Source organism: Esox lucius, chromosome 2 (genome assembly GCF_011004845.1).
Source record: "Esox lucius isolate fEsoLuc1 chromosome 2, fEsoLuc1.pri, whole genome shotgun sequence".
NCBI lineage: Eukaryota > Metazoa > Chordata > Actinopteri > Esociformes > Esocidae > Esox > Esox lucius.
Window position 1 is genome coordinate 6398338 of NC_047570.1, and position 11285 is coordinate 6409622.

General features: G+C 38.9%; 1 protein-coding gene across 2 annotated transcripts; it reads left to right on the plus strand.

Moving 5' to 3' along the window:
- Window positions 1–156: 156 nt before the first annotated feature.
- On the plus strand, window positions 157–10082 carry cd59 (CD59 molecule (CD59 blood group)). Of its 2 annotated transcripts, NM_001303759.1 has the most exon segments (4): window positions 157–249; window positions 7577–7651; window positions 9068–9169; window positions 9257–10081. In NM_001303759.1, coding segments are annotated over 4 exon segments (444 nt in total). In that variant the 5' UTR covers window positions 157–182; the 3' UTR covers window positions 9457–10081.
- The last annotated feature ends 1203 nt before the right edge of the window (window positions 10083–11285 follow it).

Consider the following 11285-nt stretch of genomic DNA (forward strand, 5'->3'; position numbering starts at 1 on the left):
TGTAAATTGTTCAACACACTGAAGTCTAACATCACACATTGAATAATACTTCAGAAATTGTACTGACGTATTGTTCACCCGGTTTGTATTTTGCCAGCAGCAGTTTTGATACAATCCCTTCCAACAGACTGACGCTCCTCAGTAAGGGGCGGTTTTGTTTTTCCAAAGGGGTGTGGCTGGTGATGCATGTCATTTCGCGATCCAAAACACTCGATGAGAGATTGCTTTCGTTGTTTTCGAGCAAGCACGGTAAGTAAAGTCCTTTTAAAAAAGAAAATCCCTCTTAATAATATGCTGTGTATTTGCACCGGAAATGAAATTATCGAGAGATAAGAAGGTAGTTGGGTAGCTATCAGCTTATTCTAATCATAGCCTATGTATATATAAAACAATGCCACAAGTCTAATTCGTGCAGATCTCGCTGAGCATGGTTCGCTAAATGTTTATTTTGCTAACGTTGTCAACTTTTTACAGCACAAACCAGCACAAACGTAGCACAAACGAACGAGACTATTTTGGGTGAATTTGGAGCATGTGGGGGGGCTGGTGACGTCGTCGTCTATAATTCAATGTCGAATATTTTAAAACCCAGAGTAGCACAAACGAAGCACAAACGATCGAGACTATTTTGGGTGAATTTGGAGAATGTGGGGGGGCTGGTTGACCTCAGATTGACCAAAAAAGATTATGTTAATATCTTAAAAACGGATCAGCACAAACGAAACTTACAGCACAAACGGAGCACAAACGAACGAGCATAGTTTGACGACGTTTTGCGTTGGTGGGGGGGGGCCAACTTCACGCAGGTACTTAGATAACGGTCTAATGGCATTCGATCGCTTACACACTTGTGACTGTATCTGTCGCTTGAAAAACTATGGCCGACTGTCCTTTAAAACGTGTTTATGCAATGTTAACAATACAAATAAATACATATAACATTTTCAATATTATTGGGAAGAGAATATAAAATTGATTATATATAGATAAACAAACAAAGGTTTAACTGCGCATGACAGGTCAGGGATAGCATCAAATAATCAATTTAGAAAGAACTTCAAAACGAATAAAACACTGCTTCATCATTTCTTAAATATCAGCGAGATGTCAACTTAACTTTTTAATGGACAGTATTTCTCTAAATGTGAGTTAATCAACATTAAAGGGACAATATTAAAGCGACAAAAAGGGTTTGTATTGAAATGTAGTCTCCTCACACACTCACAGTACTAACCCCTCAACCTTAAACTACACTGAAATAGCAAATACTACTCCCATCTCATTCAGCAAGGTAAGTGGAGAAAACAGGTTTTTATCATTGTTTTAATTCAGTCTGGTAAACGTTTGAGGCATTATTTCCATTAGGAATCACACGTTTACATAACTATGGTTATTTAAATGTTCTTAAAAATAATCCTAAACAAGCCCTGCGCGCCTATGCACTTGATTGGAATGCAATCCATTGTCATTTGTTGTTAACTATGCTCTGAAGGGGCAGTTACATGTTAATTTGGGATTAAATGTTTGACAGCTGGTGTTTTCCGAAATCTGGGCGTCTCTGGAAAAAGTTACATTTACTTGACATTCATTTTGATGTATTAAAAAAAAAGATCTGTAATGTAATCTTTTGATCTCAGATGTGTTGTGTGGCTGCGATGTAAAGCAGATTTTGGTTGCCGTTTAGAAGCATCTAAGCTGCTGCATCTGTTGCACGTATACTGCTGTAGCATAGGTTTGAATCTGGTCCCAGCTCTTTCAGTAAAATCTTGGTCTTTTCTATTGTCACAATAAAGCATAAAAATGCTTGAACATGTGGTACCTATGGATAGTATGTAGACTCCTACACATTCTCAATTTTGTTTTATAGTCTATAACTGGTTTAATTACTAAACGATTAACTTTAGTTTGCCATCCATCATTGCACAGTACACCTAATGACTAAATGAAAACACATTTTTAGAAATCATTCAGAATGTATTCAGACCCTTTCCTCATTTTATGTTACGTCCTGACTCTAAAATGGATTGCATGTATTTGTCCTCATCAGTTTGCACACAATACACCATAATCACAAACAAAAAAAAATTTATAGCAAATTTATATTCAGTATTCAGAAACCTTGCTATGACACTAAAAATGTAGCTCAGGTACAACCTGTTTCTGTCATCCTTGAGATGTTTGTACAACTGGATTGCAATCCACCTAGGGTCAATTCAATTGGCTGGTCATGATTTGGAAAGTGTCTGTATACTAGGTTCCCCAGTTGCAATGCATATCAGAGCAAAAATCTACCTGTAGTAAAAGAAATTGTCTGAAGTGCATTGAGACAGGAGAGTGTTGAGGCCCTGAGTACCAAAAAAATTAAACCGCAATGAAGGTCCCCAAGAATATATTGGCTTCCATCATGCTTAAATGGAAGTCATTTGGAACAACCAACATGCTTCCTAGAGGTGACTGCTCAGCTATACCAGGCTTTGGTCAGGGATGTGACCAAAAACCGTATGGCCACTTTAACCGAGCTCCAGAGTTCCTGTGTGGAGATCTTTCCAGAAGGAAAACCATCTTGACAGAAATCTATCAATATGGCCTTTGTGTTAGATTGATGAGACCAAATTTGCTCCTCAGTAATTAGGCACTACAAAATACTTGGAGTTTGCGAAAAGCCTCTCAAAGGACTCTCAGACCAAGAGGAGGAAACCAGGCAACGCTTATCACTGGGCCAATACCATTCCTACTGCAAAGTCAGTGCGACCTCACTACAAAACGTGCAAATTCATCAAATGCTAAAATTTGCATGAAAATTTACAAAAACCTGCGATTTAGGAGATTCAATGGCAAGCTAAAGAACAGGATAGAAATGCTAGGATAATTTTATGTACTACCCAACTCTAACGTTATCCGTGAGTGTGACCCTAGACTAGACTAAACTTAACAGTTGGTAAGGACAGAATACATTTGTGTATTTATACTAGGGATGCAACGTTACTGTGGGCACACGTTTCGGTACGTATCGCGGTTTGTGGGTCAAGATAATAGAGTGGTATCTGTATGATTGACGTTATCATGTTAGAAGTGTTTCCACTCTAGTAGCCTAGCCGACAGTGGCAAAGCATTGCTTGCAGATTGTACTATATTGGCTTTTAAACTTCCCGCAGGTCCCATGGGAAAGTGTGAATACGACCAGGAAGTTGTTGCACAACTTCTTTGTGCTTTGTGAGTCAACTGCTTTGTGATTAAAATCTGCAGACTACACGCACATTGTAGATTCAGATCCACAGACCCAGACGCATAGCTACTGACCAGGTAAGGTAGGCAACTGCTTGGGGCCCCAGGCTCCTGAGGGCTGACTAACTTTACCCCACGGCAATTTTTCAAAATGCAGCAAACGCAGGGAAACCCCTTCCCCCTTAGTTTAGATGCAATTTGTCAGAACAGACAGATCCTTGATTTAAAAACCTGCTCCAGAGTGCCTAGTATCTCAGACTGGGGCAAAGGTACACCTTCAAAGGACAAATACCCTTTAAACATAGATAGGACAAAGCTGGAGTGGCTTCTGGCAAGGTCTTTGAATGCCTTTGAGTGGCCCAGCCAGAGCCTGGACCTAAACCAAATCAAACAACAAAGCCTCCAACAAAGATCTGAAAATGACTACAGTGACGGGCCTCATGCAAACTGACAGAGCTTAAGATTTACAGGGAACAATAGTAGAAACTCCTAAATTACAGGTGTGCAAAGCTTGTAAATTAGGCTGTAATCATTGCCAAAGTTTTAAATAAAGGGGTCTGAATCCTTAAGTAAAAGTTATAGTTCTGTTTTTTTTATATGAATTTGCCTTTTTAGTAATCTATTTTTTGCTTGGTAATGAAGAGGTATGCTGTAAAATGTAATTCATTTTAAAATAAGGCTGCAAGTTAATAAAATGTGGAAAAACAGATGGGGTCTGAATACTTTCCAAATGCACTGTACATACTCTAAGTATTCAGACCCTTTTCGGGAGCATTAGGTCTGTTCAGAGTTATGGTTGGGTGTCAAGAATTGACCAATTGTGAGCCTGTTCCAAATTTCCAAGAACCATGGATTTAAAGTCCATAAAAGTTGCGCTTATGTGCCAGCACCTGTTAGGTGGACGGGGACCTACTGTCATCAGCATCTTGGGAGATTAAAACACTCCCGGGTCACGAAAATTAGGAACATTTCAAAGTAAGAGGCCAATGTACTACATCTAAACTGAATGTATTAATTGTTTAAGAAAATGTACTTATGAAAACATTGACAACAAATAATATTTGATCATATTTAAGAGTAATTTCAATTAATAGTGGGTATTATTTACATACCCTTGAATGTTTGACCTTGTTACAGACACATAGTGACACACACACAATGGCAATTGAAGGTCAATTTCCCACTCCTGTGGCTTTTTAAATTGCAATTAGTGTCTGTGTATAAATAGTCAATGAGTTTGTTAGCTCTCATGTGGATGCACTGAGCAGGCTAGATACTGAGACAAGGGGAGCAGAAGAGAGCTGGCAAAAGACCTGCATTACAAGATAATGAAACTTTATAAAGATGGAAAGGGTATAAGAAGATATCCAAAGCCTTGCAAATGCCAGTCAGTACTGTTCAATCACTTATTAAGAAGTGGAAAATTCAGGGATCTCTTGATACCAAGCCAACGTCTAGACCAAGAAAGATTTCAGCCAGGTGTGTGAGCTCTAAAGGCACGGGGAACTTTGTGACAATGTAACTCAATGGTTATGAAATACATTGCAGAGTAAAATACCAGCAACAATTGCAAATACATAGTGCCCCTTGATTTTTTTGCATAAAGTCACTCTATCCACTCCCCCGAACATTTCCTACAATACATTCACAATGGCGTGTAGAAATTAAAAGTTGCTTTGAAAGAGTGTCGTTTTTTTATGACATGGTGCACTTATTGACAAATGTATGACAGTATACAATTTGCGAGGACCCGTTTTGTCTTACCAGTGCCACTAATATTACCAGTGGCCAAAAGTCCTGGAATGTCTTTAAGTTGAGTTTCTTTTGATGAAATATCTGTTGTATTTTATACCAATAATGTGCTGATAAACCGACAGGTGACATTAAAGGAAAACCCATAAAGTGTTTCAGTAAGGTGTTGGTCCACCATGAGCTGCCAGAACAGCTTTAATGCGCATGGAAAAGATTCTACGAGTCTCTGGAACTCTGCTGATTCCAAAAGATATTCCCTAAATTGGTGTTTTGATGATGGTGCTGGAGAGCCCTAACATGTCGTTCCAATGTCACCCATAGGTGTTTAATAGTTCTCATGTTCTTGTGTCACAATTTTTCATTATGGAAAGTTTCACTGGATAATAAAAAAAAAATCACCTCACATGCAGAGATAAATATCACTTGTGGTTTGCTTGCTTTTAAAAATGTTAACTGTCAAATCTCTGTATTTGTAATTTTCATAAAGATTTTCTTTCTAGCCATTCCAGTGTGAAAAGGAATGCAATGTCAAAGATTTAACTCAGGCGTGCAATATGACCAGACTTCCAGGAACACTTGACAGAACAGTGGGGTATAGGGTTTCACAAGTCAATGGGAATAGTGAAAACTGTTGTGATTTTAAAGAAATATACTACTGTTCATAAGTTTTGGGGTCACTTAGAAATGTCCTTGTTTTTGAAAGAAAAGCACATTTATGTCCATTAAAATAACATCACATTGATCACAACTACAATGACCCATTATCAGCAACCATCAGTCCTGTGTTCCAATGGCTCGTTGTATGCTAATCCAAGTTTATCATTTTAAAATCTTGAGAAAACCCTTGTGTAATTCATGTGATCATTAGAAAACTATTTTGGAATTATGTTAGCACAGCTGAAAACTGATTAAAGAAGCAATAAAACAGGCCTTTAGACTAGTTGAGAATCTTAAGCATTAGCAATTGTGGGTTGGATTTACAAGCTCAAAATGGCCCGAACAAATAACTAACTTCTGAAACTTGACAGTCTATTCTTGTTCAAAGAAATGTACGTCATTCCATGCAAGTTATTGCCAAGAAACTGGAGATCTCATATAACGTGTACTATTCCCTTCACAGAACCTCACAAACTAGCTCTAACCAGAATAGAAATAGGAGTGGGAGGCCCCGCTGCACAACTGAGCAAGGGGACAAGTATATTAGTGTCAAGTTTGTGAAACATGCCTCACAGGTCCTCAACTGGCAAGAGGCAACTCTGTGATGCTGTCCTCTTTTACAATAATAAAAATAATGCATTTTATTGATATGGAAGAAGGTCAGAGAGGCAGGCAGGGGCGATATTGTTGAGTGCTTTATATATCTGTAGTAGGATCTTGTAGACAGTGGATAGGGGTGATATGCTGCAGGGACATTGTGCAACTGATTAGTCTGGCCACAGAGTTTTGAACCATTTGGAGTTCATGGGGGGTTGTAGATTTGATGCCGTTGAGTAAGGAGTTGCAGTAGTCAAGATGGGAGGTTATGAATGCATGTATTAGGGTTTCAGCAACAGGACTGGACAGGGAAGATCTGAGTTTGGCAATGTTGCGGATATGGAAGAATTAAGATTTTATATTCTGTTTAATGTGTTGATCAAAGGAGAGTGTATAGTCCAGAATGACTCAAAGGTTACATGCGTGGGGGGTGGAGAAACAACGGTGTATAAGTTCCAATGTTTAGTTTGAGGGTGTTTTCCCTCATCTATGCTTTTATTGCAGGGAAGCAGGATTCAATATGGTTCAGAGGTGGGTTGGTGAGAGATTTGGTTGCTAGATATATTTGTGTATCATCAGCATAGCAGTGGAAATGATGGTTGTAATAACCGGACTGATTATAATAACAGGACTATAATAACATTGACTGATGTTGATGATGAAGAGTAGGGGACCAGGTACTGAGCCCTGGTAGACACCTTGAGTAACAATCTTGAATCTTATAACAGGCAGCTTTGAATTTCCTCCATATGTAGATGATCCTTCGGACAGTGGAATGATTCACTTTGAACTACTTAGAAATGGCTTAGTAACCCCTCCCACCAGGGTTGCCATATCTGTGGTTTTCACACAAATTGGGCTACTTTTTAAACAGTGTGGTGGGTGAAAATTAATTGATCACGGGTGGCGTGTATTTTGTGCTATTTCTGAACTTCACCTTGGCCGTACCATTTCTGTCTTTATATGCTATATTGTGTGTTTCTATGCTGTTCTCATAGTCAGACCTCAGCTACGGTAGTATCCATGGCTTCACATGCCTATATACAGCATCTTATAGTCAATTCTGTGCACTGACAAGTTGGGCTAGTTTTCAGGCATTTTGGTTTTGAGCAGTCTGCACTGGAAATGTTTGCTTAACCTGGAAACACTGCCTCCCAGCCCCTCCCAGATGCATGGGCATCAATTATTGTTATTCTACCTAAAATAACCTGATGAAGGTCCTTAATAAATCTATTTGTTCTTAATAAATCTATTTTGGATATTGCAAGTGATGTAGACAGTGTGTGGGAGTTTTTTGTTCAGATAAATATAAAAATGTTTAACAGTACTTGTCATTGTTTTTCAGACGTGACAACAAAAAGCAAAATGAGAAACTATCTTGGAATATGCTTAGTCTCCTGTTTTGCTTTATTTGGATTGGGTAAGCATTTTTTGTTTTTCCACTCACTTTTGTTTTAACTCTGTACATGTAATTTGGAGCTTGATCTTGCAGTTGAAACACTAAGAAATATGATCCAAAACAACAGTTTTGGTGAAAAGGGATGGACCGGGGGAAATTCATACACATGCTACATTGTCTATATTCATGGACAGTGCCTTGCAAATATCTTTCAAAACCTGACCAATTCATTCATTTTACTAAATTAGTGTGTATTTGTATTATAATTTGTTTGCCCTGAAACTCAAACTCAGTTATTTTAAGGTGACATTATTTATATGTTGGTCAAATATTCATTGAAAATAATTAAAAACTGAATTGAACTGAATGTTGTTTGCACAAGTATTCGGTCCCTACACATTAATATTTGGAAGAGACCCTTTCTGATAAATTGACAGCTTTAAGTCCTTCTGAATATGTATGTACCAGCTTTTCACACAGTGTAAGAAAATCGCTGGATCATAGGAGTGGAGGCAAGCTGGTGCTTTTCGGACAAAACCTAAAATGCCGTGAGTGGCACAAACCTAACATTGTCCATGCCAAGACACACCATTCATACAGAGTTGTGGCCATACAGGCAAACTAAGTAACTGGGCAAGAAGGGCCTTAGACATGGAGGTGACCAAGAACCCAATTGCTTTTACCCAACTAACAGCTTCAAAGTTTCAGTACAGAGATGAGAGAACCTGCCAGAAGTATAACCATCTCTGCAGCACCATCAATCAGGCCTTTATGGAAGAGTGGCTAGACAAAAGCCATTCCTATTTGATATGACATACCTGAAGGACACTTGGGAGCATGAGGAAATAGATTCACTGGTCTGATAAGACCAAAATGAAACTTAATGTCATGCACTATATCTGTCAAAAACAAGGTACCGGTCATCACCTGGCAAATGCCCTACCTACAGTGAAGCAGGCTGTTGGGAGCATCATGCTATGGAGACCTGCCCTTATCCAGGTGCACAAAGCTGGTAAAGGCTTATCCAAAAAGACTCAAAGCTGTGATAACTACCAAAGGCAATTCGACAGTACTGAATAAAGGGTCTGAATAGTTATGTATATGAGGTATTTCAGGTTTTTACTTTTAATAATTTGGCACAAATTCCTAAAACGTATTTCTGCTTTGTCATTGTGGGGTATTGTGTGCAGATGGCAACAATTTATTAATTATGAATACATTTTGTTGTAACCCAACAAAATGTTGAGAAAGTGAAGGGATCTGAATACTCTCCAAAAGGCACTGAATTTTTGGTTTATGTTTTTAATTGACTCAAATGTTATCCCCAACCCTGCTACATATCTCTAAAACGTGTCATAGTTCCCATCCCTACATGGAATTCACATCTAATGTTTGCAGATTACCCTCTTTTCATTCTCCCCCTTTGTTTTCCCCAAGGCTCTGCCATCCAATGTATCAACTGCATAGACTATACAGGGAGCTGCACAAGCACCAAGCACTGTAACCTTGAGGATGCCTGCCTGACGCTGAAAGAACGAGGTGAAGTAAAACACGTCATCTGAAACAATAGATGATAGTCCTTCACGTCTCCAGGTTGTCCTCTAACTCCTCTGTTCTTCGGTGCAGGGGGAGATACGTATCGCCAGTGCATCAAATACAGTGACTGCAACCAAGACCAGCTGACCCAGATGTTCCCATCTATCTCCAAGTTCAACTTTCAATGTTGCACCAGCAACCTATGCAACGGAGCCACTTCCATTGGCCCCGGCAAACATTTGCTAGGCCTGTTTGCCTCGCTGGCAGTGATGTGGTGGTGTATGCACTAACCTCACCCCAAACTCACATTTTCACTGCTCTAATGCTGAAATTAGACTCAAACTGAAGCCACTGCTATAACGGCAGGCAGGAAGATTTGGGCCACCGGCCCATGCTGAAATTCTGCCTTATTAGTATTAGCCTGAATTACTGTTGAATGCTGCATTTGTGATATTACTGACCAATTATCCTTTGCACTAAATTGCATTTTATAGTACTTGTGACAATAACCAGTGTTTTTTACAAGTGCTTTTGCCAAGAGCTGAAGAAGGGAAGCCTGATCCGAGCTGGTTTAGGCTTGAGTTTTAGTGGGTATTGTATTTACTTTTTTCAGTTACTGAGATAATAAAATGCATGTAATTTAAATTGTCCTTTTTTGAGTCTTAAAAATAGATGTTGGTCCTTAAAGGTTCACTGATGTACAACACATTTCTGTGACTTGAGTGGACAAATTCTACATCGCATTGAAAATGCAACTTCTGTAAAATTCAAAAAATTTTTGACACATGGAATTTGATCCTTTTGGGAGATAAAATTAGCAGACATTCTTCAGTTAGTTGAAAAAAAACCACTTGTTCTTGTCAATGTTTTTGTTTACATTGTACTGAAAACAAAATAAAAGAAACCCAGAATCATACAGCAATTAGTTTATCAATGTTTTCTATTTTCACAGAAATGAAAGCACAAACAACTCCCAGAAAAGGAACTGAGCCAACACTTCTAACCAAATATGGTTCAATATGTTGTATAAAATGTTTTGGCCTTGAGTGATTCCAACATATAACAATAATTTGAATATACACCATCTACCGATACAGTAGCAATGCTAGTCATCCCTGTCTGCTGCATTTGGCCACATGTTCTCATCCACATCTTATGTCATTTTGGGTAATAAACCTATGAAACAATCTTTTGGCATGCCTGGTCAATCCCTGGTCATCTGGTAGTATGCTTCCAGGAGGGACATTTGATCATATACATGTATATCATATACAGGTGCTGGTCATAAAATTTGAAAATCTTCAAAAAGTTGATTTATTTCAGTAATTCCATTCAAAAAGTGAAACTTGTATATTATATTCATTCATTACACACAGACATATATTTCAAATGTTTATTTATTGTAATTGTGATGATTATAACTGACAACTAATGAAAATCCCAAATTCAGTATCTCCGAAAAATTTAATATTACTTAAGACCAATACAAAAAAGTTTTTTTTAGAAATGTTGGCCAACTGAAAAGTATGAACATGAAACGTATGAGCATGTACAGCACTCAATTCTTAGTTGGGGCTCCTTTTGCCTGAATTACTGCAGCAATGTGGCGTGGCATGGAGTCGATCAGTCTGTGGCACTGCTCAGGTGTTATGAGAGCCCAGGTTGCTCTGATAGTGGCCTTCAGCTCTTCTGCATTGTTGGGTCTGGCGTATCGCATCTTCCTCTTCACAATACCCCATAGATTTTCTATAGGGTTAAGGTCAGGCGAGTTTGCTGGTCAATTAAGAACAGGGATACCATGGTCCTTAAACCAGGTACTGGTAGCTTTGGCACTGTGTGCAGGTGCCAAGTCCTGTTGGAAAATCAAATCTGCATCTCCATAAAGTTGGTCAGCAGCAGGATGCATGAAGTGCTCTAAAACTTCCTGGTAGACGGCTGCGTTGACCTTGGACCTCAGAAAACACAGTGGACCAACACCAGCAGATGACATGGCACCCTAAACCATTACTGACTGTGGAAACGTTACACTGGACTTCAAGCAACGTGGAATCTGTGCCTCTCCTCTCTTCCTCCAGACTCTGGGACCTTGATTTCCAAAGGAAATGCAAAATTTACAGCA

What these genes read in the sequence shown, in the direction of transcription:
- cd59 (XM_010881987.4), top strand. Translation starts at nt 183, where the DNA reads ATGCATGTCATTTCGCGATCCAAAACACTCGATGAGAGATTGCTTTCG. An exon ending in GTTGTTTTCGAGCAAGCACG is followed by an intron (nt 250 to 9,067) that starts GTAAGTAAAGTC and finishes GTTTTCCCCAAG; the next exon opens with GCTCTGCCATCCAATGTATC. An exon ending in CCTGACGCTGAAAGAACGAG is followed by an intron (nt 9,170 to 9,256) that starts GTGAAGTAAAAC and finishes TCTTCGGTGCAG; the next exon opens with GGGGAGATACGTATCGCCAG.